This window comes from Tachyglossus aculeatus, chromosome 13, assembly GCF_015852505.1.
Source record: "Tachyglossus aculeatus isolate mTacAcu1 chromosome 13, mTacAcu1.pri, whole genome shotgun sequence".
Lineage (NCBI taxonomy): Eukaryota > Metazoa > Chordata > Mammalia > Monotremata > Tachyglossidae > Tachyglossus > Tachyglossus aculeatus.
In genome coordinates this window covers 2072158-2087437 of record NC_052078.1, presented here as the reverse complement: position 1 = coordinate 2087437, position 15280 = coordinate 2072158, and the positions used below count along the sequence as shown (strand labels likewise).

The window sequence follows — 15280 nt, the reverse complement described above, 5'->3', positions numbered from 1 at the left end:
ACTTACTGAGCGCTTCCTGTGTGCAGAGCACTGTACTAAGCGCTTGGGAAGTCCAAGTTAGCAACATATAGAGACAGTCCCTACCCGACAGTGGGCTCACAGTCTAGAAGGGGGAGACAGAGAACAAAACCAAAAACATGTTAGCAAAATAAAATAAATAGAATAAATATGTACAAAACATTAATAAAATAAATAGAATAAATATGTACAAATAAAATAAATAAATAAATACGTGCTTGGAACATAGTGAGAGCTTCAGAAATATCGTGATTATTGCGATGATTATTCTGGGGGGGGGTGTCCGTGCCCATCCGCAGGGGGGCGCTGTGGACCAGCAGGAGCGCGAGGAGCATCCGCCCGTTATCCCGGCGGCCGTTGCCATGGCGACGTGGGGGCGCCGCAGCCGTTGCCGTAGCGACGGCCGTTGGTCCAGGGTGGAATAGGTGGCATGGACCCTGATCCCCGAAACCGCCTCCTTTCTCCCATCCTGATGTTCCTACTGCTGCTGTTGCTGCCCGGTGCGACCCCCGAACCCCAGCTCGGGGGGGAGGGGAGGGGCAGGGGGAGTGGGGGGAGTTGGGGTGGGGGTGGGCGTCCATCCTACGCCCCCCCTCCCCCCATCCCTCCCTCCTTCACTGACTCTCTCCCCTCCGTCAGGTGGACTGAACAGCGAAACCAGTGATCAAGGTGGGGATGGGTCTAGGAGGATGGAGGGGGGCGGTGGTCAGAGGGGACCCAGGCCTCTATTCCCGCCCCCCGGCCGCCCCTTCCCCCTCCTCATCCCCAGATTCCGGGAATCCCCAAGGGGGGCAGAGAGCAGATCCCTCCTGCTCCCAATCCTGAGGTTCCAGGGATCCCAAAGGAAGCAGATACCAGATTCCCTCTCCCTCCCCACCCCGAGATTCCGGGGACCCCCAAGGAAGTCAGGAAGCAGACCTCTTCCATCCCTAGGTTCCAGGGATCCCCAAGGGAAGCAGAGAGCAGAACCCTCTTCCTCCCCACACCCAGATTCCAGGGATCCCCAAGGGAAGCAGAGAACAGACCCCTTCCCCCTCCCCACCTCCATATTCCAGGGATCCCCAAGGGAAGTAGAGAGCAGACCCCTCTTTCTCCTCACACCCAGGTTCCAGGGATCCCCAAGGGAAGCAGAGCACAGACCCCTCCTCCTCCCCATCCCCAGATTCCAGAGACCCCCAAGGAAAGCAGAGCACAGACCCATCCCTCTCCCAATCCCCAGATTCCAGGGACCCCCCCCCCCAAAGAAAGTAGAGCGCAGATCCCTCCCTCTCCCAACACTGAGATTCCAGGGACCCCCCAAGGGAGGCAGAGAGCAGACCCCTCCTGCTCCCAACCCCGAGATTCCAGGGATCCCCAAAGGAAGCACATACTGGATTCCCTCCTCCTCCCCACTCCGACATTCCGGGGACCCCCAAGGAAGTCAGAGAGCAGACCTCCCCCATCCCTAGATTCCAGGGATCCCCAAGGGAAGCAGAGAGCAGACCCCTCTTCCTCCCCACCCCCAGATTCCAGGGATCCTCAAGGGAAGCAGAGAGCAGATCCCTCTTCCTCCCCACCCCCAGATTCCGGGGATCCTCAAGGGAAGCAGAGAGCAGATCCCTCTTTCTCCCCACCCCCAGATTCCAGGGATCCTCAAGGGAAGCAGAGAGCAGACCCCTCTTCCTCCCCACCCCCAGATTCCAGGGATCCCCAAGGGAAACAGAGAGCAGACCCCTCTTCTTCCCCACCCCTAGATTCCAGGGATCCCCAAGGGAAACAGAGAGCAGACCCCTCTTCTTCCCCACCCCCAGATTCCAGGGATCCCCAAGGGAAGCAGAGAGCAGACCCCTCTTCCTCCCCACCCCCAGATTCCAGGGATTCCCCAAGGTAAGCAGAGATCAGACCCCCCCCTTCCCCTCCCCACCCCCCAGATTCCAGGGACCCCCCAAGGAAGGAAGACAGAAGACCCTACCCCCTCCGCACCCCGAGGTTGGGTTGGTTTTGTTCTCTGTCTCCTCCTTTTAGACTGTGAGCCCACTGTCGGGTAGGGACTGTCTCTATTTGTTGCCAATTTATACTTCCCAAGCGCTTAGTACAGTGCTCTGCACATAGTAAGCGCTCAATAAATATGATTGATGATGATGAGGAGGAGGAGGGAATCCCTCCACCACCACCCCAGGGTGCTGGAGGGCAGGACCCCTGGATCCCCAACGTCTCCGGCCCCCTCCTCCGGTCTGCCCTCCAGCCTGCGGGCAGTCTCACACTGCACAGAGGATCAGGGGGGGCCAGGAGAGCTTGGAGGGGAAGTGGCCATGGCAAGTGAGTCTGCAGCTGGACAGGAGACACGTGTGCGGGGGCTCCCTGCTCAGTAGGTGGTGGATCCTCACGGCGGCCCACTGCTTCAACAGGTGAGAGACCCCCTCTCCATCCATGAAGGGGAGGGCGGAGAGGCTTTTCCCTCATCACTAGGCCTCACTGGGTCTGGGGGCCCGGCGTGGGGACCCCCCAATCTTCCCCACAGCTCGGAGGACATCTCCTCCTATTCGGTCCACGTGGGAGAGCTGACCCTCTTCTCAGAGCTCGGTGACCCCTACATGTTCTCCGTGGAAAGGGTGGTGGTCCACCCCGATTACTCCCGGGGCGGCTACCTGTGGGCTGACCTGGCTCTGGTCAAGCTCCAGCCGGCCGTGCAACTGTCTCCCCGGAGCCTGCCCATCTGTCTGGCCGCCCCCACCCTCCGCCTGCAGAGGAGGAAGAAGGCCTCCTGTTGGGTGACGGGCTGGGGACGCATCTCCGAGGAAGGTGAGGCCCTCCCGCCCCGGCCCGCAGCTGGAGTCCGCAGATAATAATAATAATAACGATGGTATCTATGAAGCACTTACTATGTGCAAAGCACTGTTCTAAGCGCTGGGGAGGTTACAAGGTGATCAGGTTGTCCCACTTGGGGCTCCCAGTCTTCATCCCCATTTTCCAGATGAGGGAACTGAGGCCCAGAGAAGTGAAGTGACTTGCCCAGACAGTTGGCAGAGCCGGGATTTGAACCCATGACCACCGACTCCAAAGCCCGGGCTCTTTCCACCGAACCAGGCTGCTTCTCTGATTCTTCAGATCCGGAGAAGAATTGAAGCTTGAATTCAGATTGAATAATTCAGTCTGCTTCTTCAGATCTGGAGAAGCAGCATGGCTCAGTGGAAAGAGCCCGGGGCTTTGGAGTCAGAGGTCATGGGTTCAAATCCCGGCTCCACCACTTGTCAGCTGGGGGACTTTGGGCCAGTCACTTCACTTCTCTGGGCTTCAGTTCCCTCATCTGTAAAATGGGGATGAAGACTGTGAGCCCCACCGTGGGACAACCTGATCACCTTGTAAACTTCCCAGCGCTTAGAATAGTGCTTTGCACATAGTAAATGCTTAATAAATACCATCATTACTAGTATTAAGTGACTTACCCAAGGTTACACAGCAGCCCTGTGGCGCAGTCAGGATTAGAACCCATGACTTTCTGATTCCCAGGCCCAGTTTCTATCCACGAGCCATGCTGCTTCTGATGTGTGTTAGGCCCTTACTAGGGGCCAGGCACTGTAGTAAGCGCCGCAGGGGGGGATTGTAAAGTCCACCGGTCACTGCCTTGTGTCCAGCAGTGTCCAGCTGGGGAACTCTGTCCTTTCTCCAGTGAATTTGCCATGGCCCTTCGCCCTCCAGGAAGCGGAGGTGTCCCTGTTGGACAGGAGCACCTGTGAGAGGAGGTACCGCCAAATCTTCGGGCGCGAGCCTTCCTACAGGCCCATCATCACCAAGGACAAGATCTGTGCCGGAGACCCCAAGGGCCTGAAGAACCCCTGCAGGGTAAGACAGAGACAACGAGACAGAGACAGACAGGGAGATGGGGGGAGAAACGGAGCGCGACAGAGAGAGGGAGAGACAGAGAAATAGAGAGGGGAGAGAAAAATATAGAAAGAGAGGGAGGGAGGGAGAGAAAGGGAGGAAGAGAGAGACAGAGAGATAAAGAGAAAGCTAAGGACAGAGAGAGGAAGAGAGAATTGTAGAGATAAGAAGGAAGAGAAAGAGAGAGCTAGGGACAGGAAGAGGAAGAGAGAGATAGAGAAAGGGAGGAAGACAGAGAAAGAGCTAGGGAAAGAGAGAAAGAGGAAGAGACTTGGAAAAAGGGAGGAAGACAGATCAGGAGAAAGCTAGGGACAGACGGAAAGAGGAAGGGAGAGATAGAGAAAGGGAGGAAGACAGAGAGAAAGAGAGATAAAAAGAAAGCTAGGGACAGAAAGAAAGAGGAAGAGACTTGGAAAAAGGGAGGAAGAGAGATCAGGAGAAAGCTAGGGACAGACAGAAAGAGGAAGAGAGAGATGGAGAAAGGGAGGAAGAGAGAAAGAGAGATAAAAAAGAAAGCTAGGGAGAGAGAGAAAGGAAGAGAGAAACACAGAGATAGGGAGGAAGAGAGATAGAAAGAGAAAAAGAGAGCTAGGGACAGAGAAAGAGGAAGAGAGAGAGAAAGAGGAAGAGAGGGAAAGAGAAAGCTAGGGACAGAGAGAAAGAGGAAGAGAGAGACAGAGATAGGGAGGAAGAGAGATAGAAAGAGAAAGAGAGAGCTAAGGACAGAGAGAAAGAGGAAGAGAGAGACAGAGAAAGGAAGGAAGAGAGAGAAAGAGCTAGGAACAGAGAGAAAGAGGAAGAGACATAGAAAAGGGGAGGAAGAGAAAGATAAAGTGAGAGCTAGGGACAGAGAGAGACATAGAGAAAGTGAGGAAGAGAAAGAGATAGAAAGAGAGAGCTAGGGACAGAGAGGAAGAGAGACGTAGAGAAAGGGAGGAAGTGAGATAGGAAGAGAAAGAGAGAGCTAGGGACAGAGAGGAAGAGAGACATAGAGAAAGGGAGGAAGAAAGAAAGAGAAAGCAAGGAACAAAGAAAGAGGAAGAGGGAAAGAGAGATAGGGAGAGAGGGAGACAGAGAGAGAGAGAGAGAGAGAGAGAGAGAGCTCCCCGGGGGGACCCACCCGCCCAGCCCCACCCCACCTTATCCCACCCTTCACCCCCAATAGTCTGTGACCCCAAGGGATTGAAGAACCCCTGCAGAGTGAGGGAGAGAAGAAGACAGAAAGAGAAATAGAATGAGAGAAAGGGAGAGGGAGACAGAGAAAAAGAGAGATAGAGAGAGGGAGAGAGACAGAGGGAAAGACAGAGAGAGGGAGAGACAGAAAGAGTGGGAGGGAGGGAGAGACAGAGACAGAGACAGAGAGACACAGAGAGAGAGAGAGGGAGGGAAAGAGAGTGAGAGACAGAAAGAGTGGGAGGGAGGGAGAGAGACAGGGAGACAGACAGAGACAGAAAGAGGGAGAGAGACAGAAAGACAGAAGAGTGGGAGGGAGAGAGAGAGACAGGGAGACAGAAAGAGCAGAGAGACAGAGAGGGCGAGAGAGAGATGGAGAGAAGAAAGTGAGAGACAGAAAGAGTGGGAGGGAGGGAGAGAGAGACAGACAGAGACAGAGAGACACAGAGAGACAGATGGAGAGAAAGAAAAAGAACGAGACAGAAAGAGTGGGAAGGAGAGAGAGTCAGGGAGACAGAGAGACAGAGGGTGAGAAAGAAAGAGCGAGAGACAGAAAGAGTGGGAGGGAGAGAGAGAGACAGGGAGACAGAGAGAGACAGAAAGACAGAGTGAGAGACAAAAAGAGTGGGAGGGAGGGAGACAGGAAGACAGATAGAGACAGACAGACACAGAGAGAGACAGAGAAAAAGAAAGAGCAAGAGACAGAGAGAGTGGGAGGGAGGGAGAGAGAGACAGGGAGACAGACCCACCCTGCATCACCCCACCCAATCCCACCCTTGACCCCAAAAGTCCTCAGCCCCAGTGAGGCCCCGCCTTGTGGAGCCCCCTCTCCCCCGCCCCCACCCCAGGGGTCGTCGCCCCCATCCCCATCCCCAGGATGCCCACATCATCCCTGCCCTCTCCTGCCCCCAATTTTTTCCCCCAAGTCTGTGTGTGGGAGTGTGTGTGGGGTGAGCTGGGGAGGGGGTTCCCTTCCCAGGGGCTCAGGGCTCTCTCCTCCTCCTCCTCCTCCTCCTCCTCCTCGTCCTCCTCCCGTGGCCCGTCCTTGGCCTGCGCCAGGGGGATTCCGGAGGCCCGCTGGTTTGCGAGCTGGGCGGCCGCTGGGTCCAGGTTGGGGTGGTGAGCTGGGGGCGGGCCTGCGGCAAGCCCCCCTACGTGCCCGTCGTCTACACCCAAGTGTCGCCCTTCGCCAAGTGGATCGCCAGCCAGGTGCCCAGTGTCACCTTCGCCTCCATGTCCCCTCGCCTCGGGCCCAGCCGGCCCCTACCCCTGCTGCTGCCCCTCCTGCCCTTCCTCCTCCTGCCACCCCCTCCCCAGGACCCCTGATCAAGGCCCCTCCTCCCGCCCCCAAATTCCTCCTCCGACCCCCTAATCCCCCCCTTTGGGGTTGGGGGGCTTCCAGGGAGAGGCACCCCTCTTTCCCCTGCCCCTCCGGTGCTGTGGGTCGCTTCGTTTCCCTTTGTGGTTTCATTAAAAGTCTCCAGAGAACCCGGGCGGCCTCCTCCTGCCCGCGCCCGGGGTCAGAGGTCAAAGGTGGGGAGGACCAGACATCTCGGACGGACCCCCTCCGCGGCCGGCGCTCGAACCCGGGTCTCCAGGCTCTCGGCCCGAGGACCTTGGCGTAGTGGTCAGAGCTCCGGCCTAGGATCCAAAAGGTCAGGGGCCTCGGTTGCCTCGTCTGGAAAACGGGGATGAAGTCCCTGAGGCCCACGCGGGACGGGGCTGGGCCCAACCTGATTAATAATAATAATTCATTCAATCGTATTTATTGAGTGCCGACTGTGTGCAGCGCACTGTACTGAGCTCTTGGGAAGTACATTCATTCATTCAATTCAATCGTATTTACTGAGCGCTTACTGTGTGCAGAGCACTGTACTAAGCGCTTGGGAAGTCCAAGTCGGCAACGTATAGAGACGGTCCCTACCCAACAGCGGGCTCACAGTCTAGAAGGGGGAGACAGACAACAAAACAAAACATATTAACAAAATAAAATAAATAGCATAGATATGTACAAGTAAAATAAATAGAGGAGTAATAAATAGAGTAATAATAATAATAGAGTACTCCAGGATTTGGACGGATCCCCCAGTGGGCCCACCCTAAATAACCCTGATAATAATGGTAAATGTTAAGCGCTTACTATCAATCAGTCAATCAATCGATCGTATTTATTGAGCGCTTATTGTGTGCAGAGCACTGTACTAAGAGCTTGGGAAGTACAAGTCGGCAACATATAGAGACGGTCCCCTACCCGACAACGGGCTCACGGTTTAGAAGGGGGAGACGGACAATAATAATGATGGCATTTATTAAGCGCTTACTATGTGCCAAGCACCGTTCTAAGCGCTGGGGAGGTTACAAGGTGATCAGGTTGTCCCACGGGGGGCTCACAGTCTTCTTCCAGACTGTGAGCCCACTGTTGGGTAGGGACCGTCTCTATGTGTTGCCAACTTGGACTTCCCAAGCGCTTAGTACAGTGCTCTGCACACAGTAAGCGCTCAATAAATACGACTGAATGAATGAATGAATGAATCCCCATTTGACAGATGAGGGAACTGAGGCACAGAGAATAATAATAATGATGATGATGGCATTTATTAAGCGCTTACTATGTGCAAAGCACCGTTCTAAGTGCCAGAGAGGTTACAAGGTGATCAGGTTGTCCCACGGGGGGCTCACAGTCTTCATCCCCATTTTACAGATGAGGGAACTGAGGTACAGAGAAGTGAAGTGACTTGCCCCAGGTCACACAGCTGACAATTGGCGGAGCTGAGATTTGAACCCATGACCAAACTCCAAAGCCCGGGCTCCTTCCATTGAGCCACGCCGCTTCTCAAACTTTGTATCCTCCCTGGCGCTTAATACCAAGGCGTCAGGGCTAGAGCCCCGGCCTGCGAGTCAGAAGGTCCTGGGTTCTAATCCCACCTCTGCCACTCATTCATTCATTCATTCCATAGTATTTATTGAGCACTTACTGTGTGCAGAGCACTGGACTAAGCACTTGGGAAGTCCAAGTTGGCAACATCTAGAGACGGTCCCTACCCAACGGCGGGCTCACAGTCTAGAAGGGGGAGACGGACAACAAAACAAAACATATTCACAAAATATAACAAACAGAATAAATATGTACAAGTAAAATAAATAGAGTAATAAATATGTACAAACATACATACATATATACAGGTGCTGTGGGGAGGGGAAGGGTGACTTTGGGTGAGTCACTTCACATCTCCGTGCCTCGGTGTCCTCATCTGTAAAATGGGGATGGAGACTGTGAGCCCCCCGTGAGACACCCTGATCACCTTGGAACGTCCCCAGTGCTTAGAAGGGTGCTTGGCACATAGTAAGTGCTTAATAAATGCCGTCATTATTAGTATTATTTTCCAGATCGCGCTACCCAGGGCGAGTCCACGGCCCCTATTTCCAGCGCTGGCTCCTTAGAGGACGTTCTCTCCGAGGGTCCGTGGGCCCTCCCCAGATCCCAGCACCGCGCAAATTAATAATGACGGAGTGTGCTGAGTGCTTACTATGTGCCAAGCACTGTTCTAAACGCTGGATTCTCTGTTTTCCCCAGCCCGGGCAGCCCGGCCTTTCCATCCGGGGCTGGCCTTCCATCTGGGGCAAAGACACCCCTTTGCCCCTCGCCCGCTTGGGTGAGTTTTAAGGTCTCAAAGCGGGCACGGGGCGAGGAGAAACTTAGACGCCCCCCTGCCCCGTTGCCCCTTTGGCCAAAAGACGAGGCGTCTATCTCAGTCCTCCCCGCAAGTCACTCATTTCTTCTTCGCGGACTTGGGGCCTTCTCTTGCGGCCTTCTTTTTCCCGCCGCCGCCGCCGCCTTCTTTCTTATCTCCGCCGCCCTTCTTCTCCCTCTTTTGGTCCTCGGGGTTGGGTTCTTGTTTGGCCTCTCCTTTCTTCTTGGCCTTCTTGCCTCCCCTGGCCTCAGTTTCCTCCACGGTTTCGGAGATGGTGGCCACGCTGGCTTTCTTCTTCTTCCCCTCTGCGCGGAGGAGGAGAGACACAGAGAGGGAGAGAGAAGGAGCTCCGTAGGGTGAGGCTGAGGGGGAAGGGGTTTCCTGGGGTAATAATAATAATAAGCAGGGTATTCCATTCCTTTCGGCGTATTTATTGGGCGCTTACTGTGTGCGGAGCGCTTGGGAAGTATGAGTCTTTTAGACTGTGAGCCCACCGTTGGGTAGGGACTGTCTCTATATGTTGCCAATTTGTACTTCCCAAGCGCTTAGTACAGCGCTCTGCACATAGTAAGCGCTCAATAAATACGATTGATGATGATGACGAGTCGGCAACATCTAGAGACGGTCCCTACCCCACAGCGGGCTCACAGTCTGGAAGGGGGAGATAGATATTTGTTGTTAATTATGTTTTATGATTATGTTGTGAGCCCATTGGTGAGTAGGGACCGTCTCTATATGTTGCCGACTTGGACTTCCCAAGCGCTTAGTCCAGCGCTCTGCACACAGTAAGCGCTCAATAAATACGATTGATTGATTGATTATGTTTTTAAATAATTTTGGTATTTGTGAAGCACCCTGTGCCCCCTCTAATAATACAACTTGTCCTTCCCAGGTGCTTAGTCCAGTGCTCTGCACACAGTAAGCGCTCAATAAATACGATTGATTGATTGATTATGTTTTTAAATAATTTTGGTATTTGTGAAGCACCCTGTGCCCCCTCTAATAATACAACTTGTCCTTCCCAGGCGCTTAGTCCAGTGCTCTGCACACAGTAAGCTCTCAATAAATACGATTGATTGATTGATTATGTTTTTAAATAATTTTGGTATTTGTGAAGTGCCCTGTGCCCCCTCTAATAATACAACTTGTCCTTCCCAGGCGCTTAGTCCAGTGCTCTGAACACAGTAAGCACTCAATAAATACGATTGATTGATTGATTATGCTTTTAAATAATTTTGGTATTTGTGAAGCGCCCTGTGCCCCCTCTAATAATACAACTTGTCCTTCCCAGGCACTTAGTCCAGTGCTCTGCACACAGTAAGCACTCAATAAATATGATTGATTGATTATGTTTTTAAATAATTTTGGTATTTGTGAAGCGCCATGTTCCCCCTCTAATAATACAACTTGTCCTTCCCAGGCGCTTAATCCAGTGCTCTGCACACAGTAAGCACTCAATAAATACGATTGATTGATTATGTTTTTAAATAATTTTGGTATTTGTGAAGCGCCATGTGCCCCCTCTAATAATACAACTTGTCCTTCCCAGGTGCTTAGTCCAGTGCACTGCACACAGTAAGCGCTCAATAAATACGATTGATTGATTATGTTTTTAAATAATTTTGGTATTTGTGAAGCTCCCTGTGCCCCCTCTAATAATACAACTTGTCCTTCCCAGGCGCTTAGTCCAGTGCTCTGCACACAGTAAGCGCTCAATAAATATGATTGAATGAATGAATGAATGATGGTATTTGTTAAGCGCTTACTATGTGCAAAGCACTGTTCTAAGCGCTGGGGGGATACAAGGTGATCGGGTTGTCTCACGGTCTTCATCCCCATTTTATAGAAGATGAGGCACAGAGAAGTGAAGTGGCTTTCCCAAGGTCACCCAGCTGACGAGTGGCGGAGTCAGGATTCGAACCCATGACCATTAGAATCCTAACCCTACTAGACTCTCCCCATGGGATTTGAACCCATGACCCCTGACTCCAAAGCCCCGGCCCTTTCCACTGAGCCACGCTGCTTCTCGTATCCTCCTCAGAAGGGACGAGAGTGACACAGAAGGGAGTGGGGGAAGAAGAGAGGAGGGTGAGGGCCTTCAATCCAGCGCTTAGAACATAGTAAGCGCTTAACCAGTAATAATAATAATAATGATGGTATTTGTTAAGCGCTTACTATGTGCAAAGCACTGTTCTATGCCATCATTATTATTATTATTATTAAGGCTTTGAAGGAGGGAGAGGCATTGGCTAGCAGAGAGGAGGAGGGAGGGCGTTCCAAGGATGAAGACTGCGAGCCCCACGTGGGGCATGGATTGGGTCAATCAATCAATCAATTAATCAATCGTATTTATTGAGCGCTTACTGTGTGCAGAGCACTGTGCTAAGCGCTTGGGAAGTACAAGTTGGCAACATATAGAGACAGTCGCTACCCAACAGTGGGCTCACAGTCTAAAAGGTGGGCTCACAGTCTAAAAGGCTGGGGGTCATCATCATCATCATCATCAATCGTCTTTATTGAGCGCTTACTATGTGCAGAGCACTGTACTAAGCGCTTGGGAAGTACAAATTGGCAACATATAGAGACAGTCCCTACCCAACAGTGGGCTCACAGTCTAAAAGAGGGAGACAGAGAACAAAACCAAACATACTAACAAAATAAAATAAATAGAATAGATAGGTACAAGTAAAATAAATAAATAGAGTAATAAATATGTACAAACATATATACATATTTACAGGTGCTGTGGGGAAGGGAAGGAGGTAAGATGGGGGGATGGAGAGGGGGATGAGGTGGAGAGGAAGGAGGGTCAGACCCCAGTGCTTAGCACAGTGCCTAGCACACACCCTGGCTCAGTGGAACGAGCCCGGGCTTTGGAGTCAGAGGTCATGGGTTCAAATCCCGGCTCCGCCAATTGTCAGCTGTGTGACTTTGGGCGAATCGCTTCACTTCTCCACGCCTCAGTGACCTCATTTGGAAAACGGGGATGAAGACTGGGAGCCCCCCGTGGGACAACCTGACGACCTTGTAAGCTCCCCAGCGCTTAGAACGGTGCTCGGCACATAGTAAGCGCTTAACAAACGGCATTAAAAATAAAGATGGGGCCGGGCCGGGGGCACGACACCCACCTCCTGGGATCTCGGTCAGCTCGTTCAGGGGTGGCACCGTCTCCAGCTTGTTGGCGTAGGTCTTGGCGGCCTGCCTCTGCAGGTAGCGGGCTTCGATGTCCTTGCGGGTCCTGGGCACGCGGCATTTGAAGACGCAGCAGAGGGTGACGACTGTGGGTGGGCCCGGAGGGTAGAGAGGGCAGAGTTTGGACACTCCCGGGGGCGAGCCACCCACCCTCACCCCGGACACCCCCTTGGCACAGCCCATGCCCGCTGCCGGGCACCTGGTTGGCGGGGGAGACGCGGAGGCCCGGCCTGGTCTTGCCACCATGTCTCGCCCGGTCCATCTGCCTGCTCGAGGGGTGGCATCTGGGGTGAGGGAGGTGAGGCCCAAGAGGGGAGGATGCTGAGGCTGTCCCAGGCTCTGAGTGCGAATGGAGCGGGGGCAGGATTGGAGGTCCAGGAGCAGGAAGGATCAGAGTTGTGGAGGTGCGGAATTGCCGTTCCCTGGGCCTCTCTCTGCCGGGGTGAAGATACCCCCAGAACTGGAGGGCAGGGGGGGTCAGAAACAATGGGAGGAAATATTTCTGCCCCCCACATCATCATCATCATCAATCGTATTTATTGAGCGCTTACTGTGTGCAGAGCACTGTACTAAGCGCTTGGGCAGTACAAATTGGCAACACATAGAGACAGTCCCTACCCAACAGTGGGCTCACAGTCCCCACATGAGGAGAGGGTGGACAAGGAATCCACTCCCAGGAACACCTGAGGGTCCAGAGAGGTTTGGGGAGATCCATGGAAGGTCGGGGGTTGGGGGTGGTCTGGGTTGGGTCACTGGGGAGAGTCAGGGATTCATTCATTCATTCATTCAATCGTATTTATTGAGCGCTTACTGTGTGCAGAGCACTGTACTAAGCACTTGGGAAGTCCAAGTTGGCAACATATAGAGACGGTCCCTACCCACTAGTGGGCTCACAGTCTAGAAGGGATGGAGGGGGGACAGTTGGGGTGGTGGGGTGGTCAGAGACGGGTCACTGGGGGACAATCAGGGATGGAAGGGGGACAGTCAGGGGGGTGGGATGGTCCGTGCTGGGGCAGTGGGAGACAGTCAGGGAGGGAGAGGGGACAGTCAGGGGGGTTGGAGGGTCAGTGATAGAAAGGGGACAGTCAGGGGGGTTGGATGGTCAGTGCTGGGTCAGTGGGGGACAGTCAGGGACGGAGAGGGGACAGTCAGGGGGGTGGGATGATCAGTGCTGGGTAAGTGGGGGACAGTCAGGGAGGGAGAGGGGACAGTCAGAGGGGTTGGATGGTCAGTCCTGGGTAAGTGGGGGACAGTCAGGGAGGGAGAGGGGACAGACAGGGAGTCAGATGGTCAGGGATGGAGAGAGGACAGTCAGGATTTTGGGATGGTCAGTGCTGGGTCACTAGGGGACAGTCAGGGATAGAGAGGGGACAGTCAGGAGGGTCAGATGGTCAGAGCTGGGTCACTGGGGGACAGTCAGGGAGGGAGAGGGGACAGTCAGGGGGTGGGATGGTCAGGGATAGAGAGGGGACAGTCAGTGGGGTCAGATGGTCAAGGATGGAGAGGGGACAGTAAGGAGGTTGGGATGGTCTGTCCTGGGTAAGTGGGGGGCAGTCAAGGAGGGGGAGGGGATAGTCAGGGGGGTCTGATGGTCAGTGCTGGGTCACTGGGGGGCAGTCAGGGAGGGAGAGGGGATAGTCAGGGGGGTCGGATGGTCAGTGCGGGGTCACTGGAGGATAGTCAGGGAGGGAGATGGTACAGTCAGAGGGGTTGGGTGGTCAGGGCTAGGTAAGTGGGGGACAGTCAGGGAGGGAGAGGGGACAGTCAGGGGGGTGGGTTGGTCCATGCTGGGTCACTGGAGGACAGTCAGGGAGGGAGAGGGGACAGTCAAGGGGGTCGGAGGGTCAAAGCTGGGTCATTGGGGGACAGTCAGGGAGGGAGAGTGGACAGTCATGGGGGTCAGATGGTCAGGGATGGAGAGGGGACAGTCAGGAGGTTGGGATGGTCTGCGTTGGGTCAGTGGGGGACAGTCAGGGAGGGAGATGGGACAGTCAGGGGGGGGGGACGGTCAGTGATGGGTCACTGGGGGACAGTCAGGGAGGGAGAGGGGACAGTCGGGGGGGTGGGAGGGCCCACGCTGGGCCCTGCTGAATGTGGGGGGCAGGAGGGGTAGGAGGTGGCACCGATTAAAGGGCTAGTCTGGGCCCAGCCTCGAGCTGGTGACTGGGATGGCAGCGCGGGAGCGAGATCAGATGAGACGAGATGAGGAGACGAGCCGGGCCGATACTTACTGATGGACAGGACGAAGAGGGCGAATATGCCGACCACCTGCCACAGCCTCATCCCCCAGAAGACCACCGTCTCCGAGGTCAGCGGGGGCGGCTTCGGCTTGGGCGGGGCCGTGGAAGGCTGCAGGGAGACACCACCCAAAACCCCATCCTTAGCGGCCAGACCGCAGGCCTAGGAGTCGGAGGTCGTGGGTTCTAATCCCGACCCCGCCATTCGACAGCTGAGTGACTTTGGGCCAGCCACTTCCCTTCTCTGGGCCTCAGTTCCCTCGTCTGGAAAATGGGGATGCGTTGCCTGTCCTCCCTACTGTGAAACTGGGGTACTTAATAATAATAATGGCATTTATTAAGCGCTTACTATGTGCCAAGCACTGTTCTAAGGTTACCTTGTATCTCCCCCAGCGCTTAGAACAGTGCTTGGCACATAGTAAGCGCTTAACAATCAATCAATCAATCAATCGTATTTACTGAGCGCTTACTGTGTGCAGAGCACTGTACTAAGCGCTTGGGAAGTACAAGTTGGCAACATATAGAGACGGTCCCTACCCAACAGTGGGCTCACAGTCTAAAAGAAATTAACAAATACCAACATTATTAATATTATTATTAATTAATATATATTATTATTATCCTTGAACGAGTTGTCTACACGCGCTGCCTAGAATTCCTCAACAACAACTCTCTCCTCGACCCCCTCCAGTCTGGCTTCCGTCCCCTTCATTCCACGGAAACTGCGCTCTCAAAGGTCACCAATGACCTCCTGCTTGCCAAATCCAACGGCTCATACTCTGTCCTAATCCTCCTCGACCTCTCAGCTGCCTTTGACACTGTGGACCACCCCCTTCTCCTCCACACGTTATCTGACCTTGGCTTCACAGACTCCGTCCTCTCCTGGTTCTCCTCTTATCTCTCCGGTCGTTCTTTCTCAGTCTCTTTTGCAGGCTCCTCCTCCCCCTCCCATCCTCTTACTGTGGGAGTTCCCCAAGGTTCAGTGCTTGGTCCCCTTCTGTTCTCAATCTACACTCACTCCCTTGGTGACCTCATTCGCTCCCACGGCTTCAACTATCACCTCTACGCTGATGACACCCAGATCTACATCTCTGCCCCTGCTCTCTC

General features: G+C 54.0%; 2 protein-coding genes across 2 annotated transcripts; one reads left to right on the top strand and one right to left on the bottom strand.

Annotated features, from left to right (window-relative positions):
• Window positions 1-320: 320 nt before the first annotated feature.
• On the top strand, window positions 321-6388 carry PRSS50 (serine protease 50). Its single transcript, XM_038755950.1, has 6 exons — window positions 321-518; window positions 658-687; window positions 2243-2405; window positions 2519-2799; window positions 3668-3840; window positions 6112-6388. Exons 1-6 carry the CDS (start codon window positions 449-451, stop codon window positions 6376-6378), a joined length of 984 nt encoding a protein of 327 aa, XP_038611878.1. The 5' UTR covers window positions 321-448; the 3' UTR covers window positions 6379-6388.
• Window positions 6389-8760: 2372 nt separating this feature from the next.
• TMIE (transmembrane inner ear) lies at window positions 8761-14234 on the bottom strand. The gene is made up of 3 exons (XM_038755953.1): window positions 14168-14234; window positions 11873-12022; window positions 8761-9049 (listed from the first exon to the last, which is right to left on the bottom strand). Exons 1-3 carry the CDS (start codon window positions 14217-14219, stop codon window positions 8823-8825), a joined length of 429 nt encoding a protein of 142 aa, XP_038611881.1. The 5' UTR covers window positions 14220-14234; the 3' UTR covers window positions 8761-8822.
• Window positions 14235-15280: the final 1046 nt, after the last annotated feature.

Excerpts from the sequence above, each read along its gene's own strand:
- PRSS50 (XM_038755950.1), top strand. The coding sequence starts at position 449 with ATGGACCCTGATCCCCGAAACCGCCTCCTTTCTCCCATCCTGATGTTC. Across the intron at positions 519-657 it reads ACTGCTGCTGTTGCTGCCCG|GTGGACTGAACAGCGAAACC; the intron begins GTGCGACCCCCG and ends CCCCTCCGTCAG. Across the intron at positions 2,406-2,518 it reads GCGGCCCACTGCTTCAACAG|CTCGGAGGACATCTCCTCCT; the intron begins GTGAGAGACCCC and ends TCTTCCCCACAG.
- TMIE (XM_038755953.1), bottom strand. The coding sequence starts at position 14,219 with ATGAGGCTGTGGCAGGTGGTCGGCATATTCGCCCTCTTCGTCCTGTCC. Across the intron at positions 12,023-14,167 it reads CCTCTTCGTCCTGTCCATCA|TCGTCACCCTCTGCTGCGTC; the intron begins GTAAGTATCGGC and ends GCCCACCCACAG. Across the intron at positions 9,050-11,872 it reads GCTGACCGAGATCCCAGGAG|AGGGGAAGAAGAAGAAAGCC; the intron begins GTGGGTGTCGTG and ends TCCTCCGCGCAG.